This window comes from Lissotriton vulgaris, chromosome 9, assembly GCF_964263255.1.
Source record: "Lissotriton vulgaris chromosome 9, aLisVul1.2, whole genome shotgun sequence".
NCBI classification, from domain to species: Eukaryota; Metazoa; Chordata; class Amphibia; order Caudata; family Salamandridae; genus Lissotriton; species Lissotriton vulgaris.
The window spans coordinates 185,469,368-185,488,565 of NC_141697.1; the positions used below are offsets into that span (position 1 = coordinate 185,469,368).

Below are 19,198 nucleotides of genomic sequence, written 5' to 3' on the forward strand. Positions count from 1 at the left end.
CTCCTGTTCCCTCGCCTTCCGTATCCCCCGCCGTTTCCCGCCGCTGCGGCCCCACCCCCTTCTCTCCCATTGGCCGCCCCGCTCCCACCTCACAGCTGCTCCTCCCTCCCTCTGCCCCTCATATGGAGGCGGAGAAGTGGCTGCGCAGGGCACGCGTGCAGCGGGCGCGCCGCTGGCGCGCCAAAAAAAAGCCCATCTGCGCCCGTCCGCGCCAAAACCCCTGGCCCCCGCCGAAGCCAGGAAACCCGACTGAGATACGACAGCACCGCCCTCAACGCACTCAACAACGGGCGCCCACCCACCTGCTGCCTAGCCACCCCGAAGCGCACACATGGAACCTTCACCTGCCAAGCCTGCAAATTCACCTGCCTCGAACCTGCACCCCGCCCCCCGGACCAAGCAACAACAACCACTACCTCAAGTGCATCCTACTCAACACCCGCTCCGTCCACAAGCACGCCGTCGAACTCTGGGACCTCCTCGATACAACAGCACCAGACGTTGCCTTCCTCATGGAAACCTGGATGAACGCCTCCTCAGCCCCCGACATCACCATAGCCATCCCGGATGGATGCAAGATCACCCGTAAAGACCGCGTCAACCAAACCGGAGGAGGAATCGCCATCATCTACAGGAACACCATCAGCGTCACGACCATCACCGAAGACACCCTCACCGCTGCCGAACACCTACACTTCCAGATCCACACCGACCCCAAGACCACCCTCAGAGGAACCCTCATCTACAGACCCACAGGGCCCCATGCACACACTTCAGCGATACCATCGCCGACTTCATCAGCCCGCATGCCCTAGCCACATCAGAATACATCCTCCTAGGGGACCTGAATTTTCACCTGGAGAACAATAACGACAACAACACCACCACCCTGATCGCCAACCTCGGACTCAAGCAACTGGTGAACACCCCCACCCACTACGCCGGCCACACGCTCGACCCCATCTTCGCCAGCAACGACATCTCCTTCAGCCACTCCACCGGCCTACACTGGACCGACCACAGCTGCATCCATTTCACCTTCAAGAAGACTACCTCCCACCACCGCCCGCAACAGATCCCCCACAGAAGCTGGAGCAAAGTCACCACAGACCAGCTAACCACATCACTGAGCCAGAACCCACCCACCGACACCTCTGACATCAACGACGCAGCCCGCAACCTCGCACAGTGGATCACCAACTGCGCCGACGCCCTTGCTCCACTAAAGAACCAACCAGGCAAGACCGGCAACAGGAAAATCACATGGTTCACCGACGCCCTCAAAGAATCAAAGAAATCCTGAACTATCGAGAAAACCTGGCGCCAAGAGCAAACAACAGAAAACATGACAGCTCTCAAGAACGCCACTGGCTAACATCACCAGCTGATCCGCACCACCAAAAGGACATCGTTGAAAGAGCGACTGGACAACAACACTCACAACAGCAAGGAACTCTTCAGCATCGTAAAAGAACTCTCCAACCCCAACGCCAGCAACAATGACATCACACCATCGCAAGACCTCTGAAACTCCATCGCCACGTTCTTCTACCGCAAGATCGCCGATATACACAACAGCTTCGGCGCCCAGACTCCGCCTCCACTCACCAAACCAACGCCCCCCACCAGCACCCTCAGCGCCTGGACCCCCATCAGCACTAAAGACACCACCCAGGTCATGAACACCATCCACTCCGGCTCCCCCTCTGACCCATGCCCTCACCACATCTTCAACAAAGCCAGCGCCATCATCGCACCCCACTTCCGGAACGTCATAAACAACTCCTTCACGTCCGCCAACTTCCCAGAGAGCTGGAAACACGCAGAGATCAACGCCCTTCTGAATAAACCCACAGTGGACCCCAAAGACCTCAAGACCTTCCGCTCCATCTCTCTCCTTCCCTTCCCGACAAAAGTCATCAAAAGACCGTCAATAAACAGCTGAATACATTCCTCGAGGCCAACAAATCCCTCGACCCATCCCAGTCGAGCCAACCACAGCACCGAGACCGCCCTCATCACAGCCACCTACGGCATCAGGACCCTGCTTGACAACGGGGAAACAACCGCTCATCCTCCTAGACGTCTCAGCCGCCTTTGATACCGTTTGCCACTACACCCTAATAACCCGCCTCCACGACACAGGGATCCAAGGAAAAGCCCTGGACTGGAACACCTCGTTCCTCTCCGACAGAACCCAGAGAGTCCGCCCCCCAAGGCTCCGCGCTCAGCCCAACTCTCCTCAATATCTACATGAGCCCCCTCGCCACCATTGCACGCAAACACAACCTCAACATCATCTCCTACACCGATGACACCCAGCTGATACTCTCCCTCACCAAGGATCCAGCCACCGCCAAAACCAACCTTTCAGAAGGAATGAAAGACGTCGCGCAATGGATGAAGCTCAGTCGTCTGAAACTGAACTCAGACAAGATGGAGGTCCTAATCCTCGGACATTCCCCATCCGCCTGGGACGACTCCTGGTAGCCCACAGCATTAGGCACTGCACCGACATCCACGGACCACGCACGCAACCTAGGATTCATCCTGGACTCCTCACTCTCAATGACCAAACAAGTCAACGCCATCTCATCCTCCTGCTTCAACACCCTGTGCATGCTCCGGAAAATCTTACGGTGGATCCCCACCGAAACCAGAAAAACAGTTACCCAGGCCCTCGTCACCAGCCGACTGGACTACGGGAACGCCCTATATGCAGGAACCACAGCCAAACTTCAGAAACGACTTCAGCACATAAAGAACGCCTCCGCACGAACCATCCTCGACATCCCTTTGCCACAGCCACATATCTGCCCACCTGAGAATCCTGCACTGGCTCCCTGTTAGCAAAAGGATCACGTTCAGACTCCTCACCCATGCACACAAAGCAATCCACGACATAGGCCCCGAATACCTTAACAAACGCCTCTTCTACACTCCGACCCGCTAGCTCCGCTCCGTCAGCCTCGCCCTCGCCACCGTCCCACAAATTCGCAGAACCACCACCAGAGGAAGATTGTTCTCCTACCTGGCCGCCAAGACATGGAACTCCCTCCCCGCCCACCTGCGAATGACCCAGGACCACCTCACCTTCAGGAAACACCTCAAAACCTGGCTTTTCGAGCAGTAACAGTACCCCTCCCTTCAGCGCCTTGAGACCCTCACGGGTGAGTAGCACGCTCTATAAATGCACTGATTGATTGATTGATTGATTGAACATAAGTCCATGCTCTACTTCAGTTGCTCCTGGCTTTCTGTTCACCTGCACCTTGGGTATGGACTCCAGAATGAAAGTTTACCTCATGATCCTGTGGGTTTGTATTCAGGGAGATTAAAGGGTCGAGGGTTAGCAAAGTTGATAACTTTGTCAAAGGAGAGAGAAGGAAATTTTTGAAAAGACATTAGTAGACTATTATAGTTAGGTTTGCCAATAATGAGAGCTGGCAGGATGGCGGTAGGATCAGAATTTCTGGATATTATGATCCTGGCACCTCGTTGCACCAGCTTTGGTGGCAAGGAAAACGTTTAGGTACTCTCTGGTGTCCATAAACTCCTGCTGATGTGGCAAGATCATTGGGAAGAAACAAAATCAGATGCTTTCAGAGAATGGAGTTATGGAGATGGGTTAGAGGAGCTTATGAAGTATATTCCAACTCCAGTCCCCGTGGATAGTAGGGAAGGTGTTGGATAGTAAATTAAATCTATTCGCTATCCTAGAGCGCCCCCAGCGCAATACGTTGTAATGGTTTGCGTTGTAAAAGTTGTGATGTAAAAGCACTGCGTGGTAAAAGTTGCATTGTAAAGGATGTTTCCCGCTTGGTATGGAAGAGACACTTGTCTCAAGGACAACCTACCAATAAATTGTAAAACCTCAGAATAAAGGAGGAACTGGAAGAAAGCCACAAAGGAGGCTTTTGGACCTGCCCTTCAAGCAGCTTTGCCATCTCTGACAGGCAACCTAGATAGTAATTCAACCCGATTCAACTTATGGATCACAAATGCATTGGATACAATCGGCCCTTTAAAAACATTCACTGCTAATAGATCTAAACCATCGGGCCCCTGGTTCTCGGCAGAACTCAGAACAGAGACTAGCCTCTGTAAATGGCTGGAACGCAGCTGGAGAAAGTCATACAATCCGGCAGCTAAAAGCACCTATAAGGAGGCTCTAAAAAAAATGTGCAAATTAATGCGTCTTAAGATGAGAGAATATTATTTTGCAAGGCACATTGAGAATTCTGAGAACTCATTGAAAGACATTTTTAATATCTCTATATCTTTTACTATGCCGGAGTCGATGGATAGCGCCTTTCAATCCTCGCCTGCTCTACGCATGAGCCTTTCTGATTTTTTATGAGGAAAAAATTCAAAAACTTTACTCCTCATTCCCGCCGGAAGCTGGACTGGATTACAACCAGCAACCACCTCCTACCAACCCCCATGCTTCTTTTTCAGAATTTCTTTTAATATCTGAAGAGTCCTTTTGAAGTGTAAATCGGGTTCACCATGGGATCCTTCCCCACATCAATTTCTTAGATTGATGGCTCCTTGGGTAAATCCAATACTGAATTAAATTTGGAACACCTCTTTGAAATCCAGCATTTTTCCAGCAGTATGGAAACAGGCATTCCTGATGCCACTGCTTAAAAAGCCCAATGCGGAACCGGGAGTGCTTAGCAATTTCAGACCCATTTCTTTATCAGCATCAGCAGAAATCTTAGAGAAGTTGGTTAAGCGACAGTTAGTAGACTAGGTAGAAGCCAAGGGGTTGCTGCATGATTCTCAATCCGGCTTCCGAGCTGGCAACAACATGGAGACAACATTACTGGAGGTATCCTAAACAGTAAGAGAGACACTGGATGGTGGCGCGTCCAAAATGGTAGTACAACATGATCTGTTCGATATGGTAGCTCATCCGACCCTGTTGAAGAGATTAAGTCATCTCGGCTTTCAGGGGATGGTGCTATCCTGGCTGAGGATTCTTAGACACTGATCTCAGCTGGTCTTCGTTCGACCATTTTCATCTTCATCCAAACCACTGGTCTGTGGAGTGCCACAGGGTTCGGCCCTGAGCTTGTTGCTTTTCAAGCTTTACTTCTCCCCTTTGGCCACTCTTATTGAATCCTGGGACGTGAAGGTAGTTTCTAATGCTGATGATACGCAACTAATGTTTCCTTTTAGAGAACACTACGTAGCAGCCTTCCAGAATGTAAAAAAATGCATGAAAGATATTTCTAAGTGGATGAACAGCAATTTCCTGAAATTAAATGCAGATAAGACTGAGGTTCTTTTTTTCAGCCAGGCGATGCCTCCTTCATCCAATCTTTGGTGGCCTGCGGAGCTCAATCCTCCTCCAACTCCAGCTGCCTTAGCTAGAACCCTGGGAACCAAGTTGGATAACGGTCACTCATTTACGGCTCAAATTCGGCAGATTTCTTCATCTTGTTTTGTGAAGCTAAGATCTATCAGGAAGCTATTGCGGAGGAGAGCTGCAAGATTACTGTCCATGCCGTGGTGATCTCGCACTTGGACTATGATAATAGCCTATACCTGGGGCTTCCAGTTTACCGGATTCTCAGATTGCAGATAATTCAAAATGAGGAGGCGAGGATCATTCGCTGGGTCCCTTTTCGCCATATTTCACCCCATCTGAGGCGGCTCCACCGGCTCCCTGTGGCCAAGAGGCTAGAGTTCAAGGCCCTGACATTGGGCTTCAGAGTCTTAAAGAGCATAGAGCCACATCTCAGTCAGAGGCTTAGCTTATACCACCAGGAGTGAGTCCATAGATCTAATATTCTGTGACTCCTTCGCATTCCAAGACATGCCAAAACTGAACAAGGTGGCAGGTCCTTCTCGGCAAGGACAGCTAAGCTTTGGAATGCCAGTCCTACCCACCTACGATTTGCAGAGACAGAACAGGGATTCAGGAAGGACTAAAAAACTTGGCTCTTCAGTCAGGCGTAGAACAGCTAGTCGTTCTTTTCTTCAGTCTCGCTTTTGGTGCTGGGACGCCTCAATGGAGGTAGCTGCGCATTCTATAAATAGCTTTGATTGATTGACTTATAGAGAGAATGACGAAAATCCTCATGCAACGCCACCTGGTGATATGTTGTAGAAAGATCCATGTTTTACACAGACAAGGGAACCTAATGTAATGGTCAGGGACCTTGGGTACAAGATTACTTTACACAAAAGGTGGTCCCTGAGAACAAAATGTGAGTGGATCCGTGTGAATACAGAAAAGCAATGATGTCTAGATTTGTGTGTCCAATTGGGAAGTAATTATTTAATGTAAACAATTGCCAAAACGATATACAAGGGGGATAATATCAAACGCAAGGAAAGAAAAGAAAAGCTCAGGCATGTCTAGAAGCAAGGCCTCAAACAAAATTCTGTAATAAGGCCAACAGAAATTTACCGCTACACCGCAGCACATCATCAAAACAATATAGTATTGTGTCAAGTTTTATGAAGTCGATGACGTTTCGATCCCTTTAAAAATTACTAAGATCATCTTCAGGACATATGAATTAATGCCTGAGACAATTGTAGAAGGAAGGAAGCGTGCTCTCTTAATCCGCACAGGAGATGGTGCTCCTATGGTCTCGTGAGGCAGGGCATGACGTTACCCGGGCTCAGAACAGTCCAGAAGCGCTGTATAGTAGGAGAGGCGGTGTAGGGTACTCTAAGTACTTTTCAGAAACTCAGGAAACAGGGATTCCCTTCTGCACGCCTACCATCCCGCACTCTCCGGATAGATGTTTCTGAAAGTACTTAGAGTACCCTACGCCGCCTCTCCTATTATACAGCCCGCCTCTCTTATTATACAGCCTATCTGGACTGCTCTGAGCCCGGTTAAGTGAGCCTGCTGCTGTTTCTATATTCACATGGATCCACCCTCATTTTGTTGAGGGACCACTGTTTTTGCAGAAAGATCCATGACACTGAACAAATTAGCACCTCTCAACATTGATAACGTCTCCGATATATTCTGGCATGGTTGCCGATGCACCAGATACATTGGATCAACCATCTGAGATCCACAAACATTCTCAACTTGATTCCATGGTCCTTGGGTGCGAGTCCCTTCGATCTCCCCAATCACATACAATCTCACTGGTCTGTCCAGTTCTTCCTTCTAGGGTCCCATCACTAGATTAGGAACCTTGCTGACTTTATGTACCACTGGTTTCACATTCTGTTTCAATATAATTTTGCATTTGAACGATTCCAGCATCCCAAGATCATCTTTGAGCACATCTGAAAACTCATTCACATCATAATCACTAAGACTGATTGATATAACTTGAAAATTGGTATTGAGTATAATACCCAAGTACCTTTGGTGGTGTCAACCCAACACGTTATCACATAGTATTGCCAGATATACTCTGGTAATAGTTTCTCGGCCTTTGAAATTGATTCTAATCACTGTGTAACCAATAAGATCGATTTTCATGCCCCCAAAGTCACTCTGCTTGATATCTGGAACATGTTATGTTATTGGATTTATAGAGCGCATAGCTGCCCCAACAATGGTGCTTCCCAGCACAAGACCTATGAAAAAGCTGCAAATGCCAACACCACACTGATGGGGGGGGAATGATGCTAAATGGAAAAAAGCCATGTTTTGGGAGATTTCCAGAAAAGTAGATGATTTGGAGTGTTTCTGATGGAGAGTGGAAGAGCATTCCAAAGAGAAGGGGCCAGGGCATGGAAAGAGAGCCTCCCGCCACACTATCCTGACTCGAGGAACAATGGCCAGGTTAAGGTTGGTGAAACACAGAGAACGTGTGGGCCGTTAAGAAGAAATAACCTGGCTCATACTCGGGCCCCCTGGGAGTAAAGTATCAAGTGTGCAGTGCAGATAGTCTTTAAATGAATACACTTGCTCACAGGGAGCCTGTATAACCTTTGCAGAAAACCAGAACAGAACTCATGAAGGGAGAAGAGCAGCCTAGCAGCTGCATTTTGGCCTAGCTGGAGTCTTTTCGTAACAGTTTTATTGGCTTCTAAGTATAGAATGTTACAGTAGTCCAGCCGAGACAAGATGGTCACCTGAATAATGGTTTGACGAGTAGGAGGGTCAATGAGGCCCAGTATTAGTTTAAGGCTTTTCAAGTGCCGAAAACAGGTGTCAATAACTGAATTTGCTAGGACCTCCTTGAAGGAGGGCTTGAGTTTGTGGGGACGCCCAAGGTAAGGCGGCCACCAGCAGTCATTCCAGGTAAGAGCTTGTTAGCCAAGAAAGGAGGATCTCTGTAGTGTTAGCATTGAGGTGTAGGCAGCGGTTTGTCAGCCATTCTGCCACTGCAAGCATACCATTTTGGAAGTTGCCCAAGCCTTGCTATGGATTGTCCAAGAATGATAGTACAAGCGGAGTATCATCTGCATATGATCCCAGCGTAAGCCCTGAGGATTCCACCACCAGAGCTAAAGACTAGATGTATTTATTAAACAATGTCGGGCTTAAAGATGAGCCCTAAGGGAAGCCATCCTGTAAAGCGTGGGGTTGAGAGCTATAAAGGGGGAGAAACGTCCTGAAAAGAGCGCTCAGAAATTAAAGAAGCAAACCAGGAGAGAGCGACACCTCCCATGCCAATGTTCTGCAAGTGCTCGAGTAGGATTTGATGAGACACCCTGTCAACTGCAACTCTCAAGTTGTGAGGATCTGCCTACATCCAAGGCACTGCAAAGATCTTCGGAAAGAACAAGGAGAGCAGATACCATACAGTGCGCAGGCTGGAAGACATTTTGTGATACATCCAGGATGCAGTTGTCTTCTAGTAATCTAGTTAGAATGCCATTGACGTATCATTCTGAAAAGGTAAGATGGAAATGGGACAGAAGTTATTGGGCTTAGAGGCATCCAGAGATGGTTTCTGAAGAAGGGGAATGACTTTAGCTTGCTTCCATGGGCCAGGCACAGAAGCGAAAGATTTGCCATTTCTAAGCAGAGGGGAAGGAGCTGTCCTGTAGTTTAATGAAAATATCTGGTTTAAATGGATCTTCAGGTGATCCTGATTTCACTTGGCTGCAAAGAGAAAAAAATGAAGCCAAGCATAGAGTGGGCTGAAAACTAAGTAGGACCGCGGGAGAGCTGTCTGCTGCTGGCGTCGTGAATAAAATCATGGATATCAGCGTGGTGTTTGACTAAAGACTGCCAGTTAATGCTGTAGAGCATGTAACTGTATGGTCTTCCCCAGTTCTTGTCCCCAATCACTGTATAGGGAGATCCCGAGTCTGCCAAATCCATGAACCCTTGCCGCCCATTAAAATTTCACGTTCAAGCATTCTAACACGGCCTCCATCCACTACCCCTTCCTGCTGATTCACCTGGGATAACTCTGAATGAGACACCCACAAAACAGCTTGTCGATTCACTTCAGGTTGGTCAAATACTTTACGCACTTTAAATTACACATACGTGCCAGATGAACCTTTTTCCCCCCAGTTTCTGCAGGTCAAATTCCTTTTAAAACAAACAGGGTTGTTTGAGAGATTGTTCATGTTACCACATCTCTAACACTTTATCTTGATGTCTTTAGTTAAACTACCACCTGTCTTACTATTGGCACTGCTCAGTTTATACATGTCCATACTGGTCTCTCCATTTATATCTGTATTGATACTAAGGTAGGCCACTCTTTAAGTTATACCGTATGGTTCCCCACGAAATCTCCTTGACCCACCCTATGCATGTTCCATTCCTTCAACTAGATCAATGTCTTCTTTTAAATTTGGAATTGTTGCCAGTATTCTCTCCTGCATCCTAGGGTCATTTGTGCAACATACTAACGGACCCTTTATTAGGGAATCAGTCAGATCTCTTAAATCACACATGCGTGCAAGGCTCCTAATTGAGGCTATTGAGTTCCCTACCTTCTCATCCAAACTTCGAGTTCTGGTAAAAGAACTAGGGCCCGATGTAGGTAATTCCTATTGACCTACTCTTAAATACCGAATCATACCGATTCGGTATTTAAGAGTAGGTAAATAGGAAGGGGGCAGATGTAGGTAATTCTTATTTTAGAATTACCGAATCTGTCAGATTCGGTATTTATCGATTCGGTAAATACTGAATCGGTATTTCCTATTGATTCCCATGGGCCTTGAAGCCCATAGGTATCAATGGGAAATACCGATTTGGTATTTACCGAATTGGTAAATACCGAATCCTGCAAGGGTGAATGTGGTGTCACTTTGACACCCTGTAGCACCCCAATTCCAGGCTTGTGTGCCATGTGGCACACATACATGCCCTAAGGGCATGTCTGTGTGTCACATGGCACAGGTGTACATGCACAGATGTGCATGTACACCTGAATTCGGTATTTTACCACCCAATTGTATTGGGTGATAAAATACCGAATTTTGAAGGCTTGTAGCACTGTAAACAGTGCTACCTACATCTGGGATTTACCGAATCAGTAAAATTACAGATTCAGTATTTTACAGAATCGGTAAATTTACAGATTCGGTAAATTTACCGATTTTGTAAAATAATGGCCCCTACATCTCAATCACCAAATACCGGTCGGTAACGGCCGAATTCGGCCGTTACCGACCGGTATTTGGTGACCTACATCGGGCCCCTAGTGCCTTTCCATTACCACATTGATCCTGGGCTCAAAATGACTCTTTAACATGGTCATGAACATTTCAAAAATATCCCTCGATTCATTTTCACCCTTGCCAATAGCTGGCTCATCTAGCTCTCGTAGCTATTGCGACCTTCAATGGCCAACTTGTGTAACAAAACTCCTTGTTTCCTTGCAGGAGAAACATTTCACCACCAATAGTGATCAGATTTGAGTAAAAATGTTTCCTCCATTTGTTGCATGGCAAGATACAGTCCACAGCTTCCGAGAGAAATTGTGGGGGTGGGGCCATACTTACAGCTGCCATGATTATGTTCGAAGCGCAACTGTAACTTATACAGAATAACTAACTGAAAAAACCAATATAATACATTAAAATATTATTTTCAAATAAGGTAAAATAACAAATTTGCTTACTGCTGTAAGCAATAACTACTGCAGTCACTCTAGATTTGGAGGTGCTTCGCATAAGCAAATCCAGTAACCATTAATATATGCATGCCATTATGTTTCTTTGCCTGCTCAAATTACTGCAGAGTGATGACGTCAGACTAGTGAGACACTCTCTGTGTTCTATGCTACAGATATATGCCCGGAGGAGCACGAGTCAGAAAATTAGATTCCGTGCCCGACTAGCGCTTAAATGTTAACTCTAAGTTTTAAAACTAGCCCACAGCCATTAATTTCTTGATATCACTAAACTATGCAGGCCATGTACGCTTGGAGATATTTCTTTCCTCCTTATTACCACAACTGTGATAGAGTATTCCAAGCACAAAATAAACACTTGGCCATATTTATGAAGATTGTGGCACAGGGCAGTGTAGCAAGTCACCTTGCTCTGCTGCCCTGCATCACAGGGAAAGAGCAGGAATGAACAGTCTTTTAGGCATATGGTGCACTACTGTCTTTTCCCCTTGAGCTCAGTAGGCCACCTAGCGCCAACACAGGCACCCTTGCACCATAGTGCAAGGGTGGCTGCGTTGTATTCAGGATTGTTTTTGTCCTGCACAAAATCAATCCTTAGAGGCATTTTCCTCTTTCTATGTGTGCTGCAGAATGCAGCACACTTAGAAAGAGAAAGTAACAAGGAGAACTCAAGATATTTCTCCTCGTTACGCCTCTTCTGGGGAGGTGTATTTTTTTGCCGCCGTTCTAGGTTAACCAGGTTTGGTAAATCTGGGAAAGCATCAAAAAGCATGGAAGTTGGATGGGAACACCCACCGCAACGTCCATGGAACGTCTCCCTTGCGCAGAGTAATACAACGTGGCGATTTGTGCTGCATTGCATTAGTCCATATCTTTTAAGCCATTTAAAGTCACGCAAAGTGGCTTTGCATGACTTTGAAAATATGACTTACAGTTTTGCAGCATGCATGTACCACATTGTGTTGTGCAAGCATGATGCAAGGCTCTCATAAATATGCCCCTAAGGGCCTTAAAATCTAGAAACGTTGTTGGAGTGGTAGCTACGTGAAGATCACTTGTCACCAGAGTTCTGATCCAAAGATACACTTCTCTCCAGGTCAGATCAATTTGTATTTATTTCTCCAACAACGAACAGACACAGGACAGTGTTCATGTCATCTCCTCCTCTTCAAGCAACCCACCCTCCTAGAATCCACACATTCAACCCTCCTAGAATCTCCACATCTAAGATTCCCTTGATGACATATACAGTGTTATTTGCAGAAGCATATATATGCCACAACAAGTTCCCTGATATTTCTGTAATATGAACAACCCTTTTATTCATTTTCACTCCAAGGGGTAGCTAAATCAGGTTATTCTGAACCAACTCACTATGTCTGTGGCTTGTGCTTCAGCAGATTTCTTCTTCTGCTGGCCCTACTTTGATCCCCGGCCCTCAATAAAATGATAACAATTTTTAAAGGCCTTAAGAACAAGAATACACATGCAATATTGTCTTACTATCTGGTTTTAGAAAGAAAAGAAAAACATTTGTTTTCATTTACCTTTGAGTTTCGAACCAGAACTGGATATTTCATCCCTGAAACATATAAGAAACACAGAATATTGAAGGGTAGCCTATAACCTATAATTGATAACAATCTTCATAATAGTTGGTGGAAGGAAATGGTGGCCTCTAGTTTTTATGTATAAATAACTGCATTCTTGTATGCACTTAGTAATTTGGTACACAGTAATATGAACTTGCTTCATATCTCCCCTAAAAATAAATACATTAAATGTTTCAGCTACTGTTTTCCTTTTTGAAAAGAAAACCATGTCTCACATGTACAAGTAGATGATATTAACAAATCCCTATCAACCTTCCAATTGGTTGTCCATTGTTACATCATAGACTACTACCTTTAGAGTCATTACATTGTGTTTTTCATATCGGGAGTGTTATTACATTGATAGTACTTTTATATTGCATGATGTCTCCAGCTCTAGTTCTTTACTTCACAATTATTATAACCCCATATAACTTCATTTATAGCTCTTAATCTTATTAATTTTAATATATATATATATATATATATATATATATATATATATATATATATGTATGTCATTACACACACACACACGTATATATTATATATATATATATATATATATATATATAAATATATATAAATATATATATTGGTTTTTATGTATTTATGAAAGGTCTATGAAATAGGCGAACGAAAATATATATTTATATTTGTATATGTGTATATGGTTATACTTTAGTGATATCCTGTGACAGGATGTCGTTTTGGTGTAAATATGTGTAAATATATGAATTGAGCAATTTTATGAATGTTTTCTAGGGTTGATTTGTCCATGGAGCAACAAAAATGATATTAGATTATATGGGACTATGGACAGTAGATTTAAATGAAATATTTAACAAATGGGGTGATCCATTGAAAGACTATGAACCAGATAGGGTGAATACAACTGCAATGACTATATAGATTTGTGAACAAGTCACCATCTAGTGATGATATATTGTGTGCACGTTAACAAAAACTAACAAGACAAGTACACATCAATCACCTATAAGTTGAAAATGTGCGTTAGGAAGAGTTGAAATAATTTCAAATACATTTTAATCACGTTATTCACGTTATGCACTTTAAATATGATAGGACAAAAAAGAGAGTTGTTTTCCAAACACATGTTACTCTGGTATTTTACCGATATTGAGAAAATTGCAAAATGCCATTAATTGAAGGTATTTTTCATGTTTCCAAACAAATAATGATTTTATTTCAAAGTCAGTTGATGCATGTATTTGTATTCTACATATATAGATAATACAGCACGATGCCAACATGAGTTTCTGTATTCAACAACAACATTGGAAAACAACAGTATTTTGTCTATGTCAATCGCCACATCACGTGGTGTTTCACAAATGAGCACTGTCACTTTAAAATGCCTTCCATGAAAATAATTATTGTCGAGTGAACAAGCCGCGCAAGCGGTGAAACGCGTCTCTGACGGTTTTTGGGACAATAAATTAACTAAGCACTTGATTTGGGTCCGTGTCTTGTCTACGGCGGGCGGCGGCGTTAGAAGGAGAAACGCTCGTCTGCGCAGCTTGAAGCGTGATATATATATATATATATATACACACACATATATAAATAAAACCTACTGGTGGTCGCAGGTAGGTAGTTATAGTTATAGACCTAGTTTCCATAGAAAAAGCATTTTTTGTTTTTTAATAACTTTTGCGCTGCACGACGAATCTTCATGTAAGCTATAACGACAATCACTTCAGCTGCTATCCTGAAAATGTAAGGGTGATCAATCAAGTGGGGGTTGAGAGCCAGGGGTTTCTTAATTTAAAAGCGCGTTTTCCCCATGTTAATTCCATAGGATCTTTAGACACATGTACAGCCTGCACTGCTGAACGGAATTACACCAAATTTGGCAGGAAGGTAGATGTTAGTTCAGGGATGTGTCTTTTTGTGATTTGGTGTAAACCTGTTCAGTAGTTGCTGAAAAATGTAAAGAAATTCCCAGTTGTATAAATATATGGATGAGGTGGATCCGAGACCCCTCTTGATATCAAGCCAATATCTGATTGCTGCTAACACGTCAAACCAGGAAGTGTTGGGAGCCATCTTGTGACTCAAGAAATAACATACAAAAAATGAAAACGGGGCAAGGTAAAAAGACCGCAACCCCCTAGGCATTTTTATTTTTAGATCCGCAAATCTAGCGAATTTTTTTTATAAAATTGCGGGCTTCTGCACTTCGTTTAATATAGGCCCCCAGATGGGCCAGGTCCTGTGTAAATAAGTGGTAGGGGGGGCGCACTGGTCCCCCCCTCCAAGAATACCTAAAGCCCCGGGGACTGGCAACTCCCAAGGGCCTGTGCGCGTACATGCGTGTACACACACACACACACTCCCTCACTCACTCACTCTGCTAAGAGGTCATCGGAGCACCCGCACCCTTTCTCTACCACTCTACAAATGCACCTCCTGGAGTACTACTGGTTGGGGGATGAAGTCCCCTTGACTTCTGAGGGTCTTTGCGGGCCAACAACCCCTCCTGAACCTCCAGTAAGTCTCACACAGCAGGATAGCTGAGAGGTAATCTGAGGCACGCCCCATTTCTCCACCACTCTGCAAATGTACATAGTTGTTAAAAAACCTTAGAAATCCACTTAAAAAAAAAACAAAAGGTTACAGGGACATTATAGTTTGGACACAGAATTGTAAAAACCATTGAAATTCACTTAAAAAAACAAAGGTTACTGGGAGATTATAGTACGGCTCAAATTTCACTCGTAAAAAACCACAGAAATTCCGCAGTTATAGTTACCTTACGCCCCCACAATGCACGTCTTATGACCTCACCTATTATATCACTCATGACATGGTCAGCAATATTACTGATGACATCATCCACACAACCATTCCGACACCCACTCCATCCCCAAACAACCTCTGGTAAGCCCACTCACACACCCACACAACCATTCACATACCCATTCACAGACCCATATTGGTACTCACACATCCACTCACTCCTCCATAGAGCCACTCAAACACCCCCACTCACTCAACCATACACTCACCTATACAGCCTCTCAACACAGCCACTCACTCATCCATACAAGCACTCCCATAACCACTTACATACCCATTCATACATCAATACAAGCACTCCCATATCTGCTTACTCACACAAAGTAATTCACTCACTCTTCAATACAACCATTCAAACACCAACTCACTTAACTAAACACTCACTCAAACAGCAACTCACTCACCCATACAGCCACTGACACATGTACTCACTCACTCACCAACATAGTCACTCACACACCCTCACAGCTACTCAGATACCTACTTATACACCCATATAGCCATTCACACACCCATACAGCCACTCAGACACCCACAAAACCACTCACATACCCATACAACCACTCACACAACCACTAACACAGCTACAGACCTAGTCAGAAATCCACTCATTCACCCATACAGTCGCTCATGCATGCACTCACACACCCATACAGGCACTCACACACTGATACAGTGACATACCCACTCAGATCACACATTATATTATAGACATATATAAAGCACTAACTTTTTTTGTTATCTAACCATTTGTTTAAAATCATTAATTTAAAAGAATCAATTTTTCTGAAGTCAAATAATGTATGTGAATTGTAGGAAAGTGCCCTTTTGTACGGTCAACAGCCCTCCTCACCCTCCCCCCCCCAGTTTTTGCTCCAATGCTGATGGTTCCAGTCAGAAAGTGAACTGGAACCTGCTGCCCAAGCCCCAGTGCCAGTGCTCTCTCAAAACTGATACATGTGAATTGGCAACCCCAATTGGAAAGAACTATAATCTCCCTACAAGTCTCTAGTATATAGTACCAGTGGCACCCAGGGCATGGGTGTTAAAGGGGTCACCAGGGCTTGAAGCACTGTTTGTATCACCCTGAGTGACCCAAGTAAGCTGGTGACAGCAGTCCTACCATTGCAGACTGCAGGATCAATGCAAAATTGATCGAACTCGACTTTGTCTCTCACCATGTATGGCAAGGTCAATGCACTATTTTAGTATATGCCAGTCACCCCTAAGGAAGGCCTGCTGAGCCCAGAAGTCAGTGTGCATTATATTAAAAATGTAGACAGATAAGTGCAAGCGTATATATGCCCCTCTAGTGGATTTTCCATTAAAGGCTACTATAAGTTATTACTGGTCCATAGGATAACATGGGTAAAGAAAACAGTGGTCCTAGACAAATCTTATTTAAACACATCACTTTGTATAAATAGAACATATCACTTTGTATAAATAGATGCGTGTTACACGCATCTATTTATACAAATTGATATGTTTAAATAAGATTTGTCTAGGACCACTGTTTGCTTTACCGATCGATGCCCAGGTCCTCTGACGTATACTGGGTCACCCCATTGATTATAATGGCCTAGGATAACATGGGCTGGCACCCAGGCAAACTCTTTGTCGCTAACTCTATTATGGTACCACCGAAAATAGGTCATGCTTATTATCAAACAACGTGCCTTATTACCCCTGACAAGATTCTCGTGTCAAGGTCGGTGTGGCATGCACCCAGGTGGCTACCTTCGAGGTTGCCCAATTGATTACTTCATTGTCCCACCAGAGCCTGGTGTGCTCTGGCTGGCAGCCCGCAGCTACTGCTGCCAAGACAGGAATCTCACCCTTATCAGGAGGTGTGAACTCTCAAAGGAGTCAGAAACAATGGCCGGGATGGTAAGGAGGTGACCCCATCCCACCCTGACAGGATGGCTAGTGAAGTGGCACATCAAGACGGTGAGCTTCAAAGCCTTCACCACCAGGCTGCCTCCCAAAGGACGAAACAACTTTCCCCCTGCCCCAGACACATTTGTACCTTGGCAGGCGAGAAAATTAGGTATTCATGAGGTGTACACCCCCAGAAGGCTAGCCACACCTCTATAGTGGGATAGGTTGTCTGTACAGCTGAGGAAGGGTTCTGCCATTTGTTAAAGTGGCAGAATGGAGGATTCTGGGAAGAAAAGGTGATGCACACCCCCGGATGTGGTCCCCTCAGGGGCGGGCTAGTAGACCATTGACCACTTGCACCCACGCCCCTAACACTCCCAAAGTTAGGCTTTAAGGTGCACCCCTGGCACCAGAACCTCAGTTCTGATCCGACTTACAACAAAGAACACAGCAGAGACCAGAGTCTGCGACAACAGGAGTCGCACAAACCAAAGGCGTGATATCTGTGGTAATCTTCCTGGAAATGTACTACTCCGACCAAAGACCGGTTGCCCCAGACAGAGGGACGGACCCCTTTGAGAGACAAAGGCAACTCCAGACTGCCCTGGACTACTGGCACTAGTCCCCTGCACAACAACAAATTTGCTTTGCTTTTGGTACTTACTATCCACAATTCTCACATTCAAACGTCAATATTAGGTACACATGTGGGCCATAATGAGAAATACTATGAAGCAATAAAACAATTACATATTTTAAATTTAAAAATGTATATAAGTAGTCTCTGTCACACTAGGTTTACTCAAAATGTTCATTTATTGTCGTATCGAAAATATATTCTATAAGCCTATTAAAATCACATACATATGTTTCGAAAGACATCATCAAAACATATGGTCATCAAACACAAAGCATTTTCCAAAGTTACGTTTTATTAAAATAAATTCATATACAGAAAAATAAAGCAAAATCTGTCAAAGCGGTTTTCTGTAGAACTCGAGATGGTTCACACAACCTTTAACAGGACATACATATACAAGAAAAATTCTTAGAATCGTTTTCCAATCTGCAATTTAATCAGTGACGTGTAGAAGCTTAGCATTCCACTGGGTCACAACTACTAGCTATTGCTTACTTAAATTTGTTGACCCTGGTGTCTGACATAATCTGTTATTTGGCTTAGTGGAAACGTTGGTGACGAACACTTTTTTCTAAATACTTTGGGACTTCGTCTGCCTTCATTGAAAGATGCTCACTGACATAAACTTGGCACCGTTAGATGAAACTCAACTAAACTTTCCATATAAGTGCATTTCTGTGCCTAGTTTCTGCATGAAACCTTTTGGGGTGATCTGTCAAGCGGGGACTGAGAAAAAAGGGGAGTCCCAAAAAGCAAAATACCCATGCCTATTCCATACACTTCTTTAGGTAGGCCTACAGCAAAAACGGCCTATTGGAATTACACCAATTGTAGCAGGAAGCTAGATCTTGGTATGTAGTTAGTGCTTTTTGTGATTTTGTATAATCTGTTTAGTAGTTTTTGAGAAATTAACGTTGAAAAATATTTGAATATCTGGAGAGCTGGATTTGATTGACTCTCGCAAGAGTACCTCGAACCCAATTTAAAAATGATAAAGCATTCTGAAGGGTCCAGGGTGCTTTATTTCCCTTGGGTCAACTCACTCCTGCGGGAATCCCAACTCCTGCGGGAGCTAGTGCTCCGATTGGCTGCCAGCAACATGAGAAAAAGTTTACTGTCAGCCATTACAGGACTCAGGGACTTAGTCCCCTGTCCTGAAGTAAATTACAAAAAATAATATAAGGGGCAGGGTTCCTTCTAAAACCAACAGTGACCACAGATCTTATCTC

General features: G+C 44.6%; 1 protein-coding gene across 1 annotated transcript in view; it reads right to left on the minus strand.

Annotated features, from left to right (window-relative positions):
* Positions 1–19,198, minus strand: part of L2HGDH (L-2-hydroxyglutarate dehydrogenase) — a 173,644-nt gene that overhangs the window by 53,226 nt on the left and 101,220 nt on the right. The window contains exon 6 of the mRNA XM_086936602.1: positions 12,581–12,615. Within this exon, the coding sequence (XP_086792728.1) occupies positions 12,581–12,615 (35 nt within the window). The remainder of the gene's footprint in view (positions 1–12,580; positions 12,616–19,198) is intronic.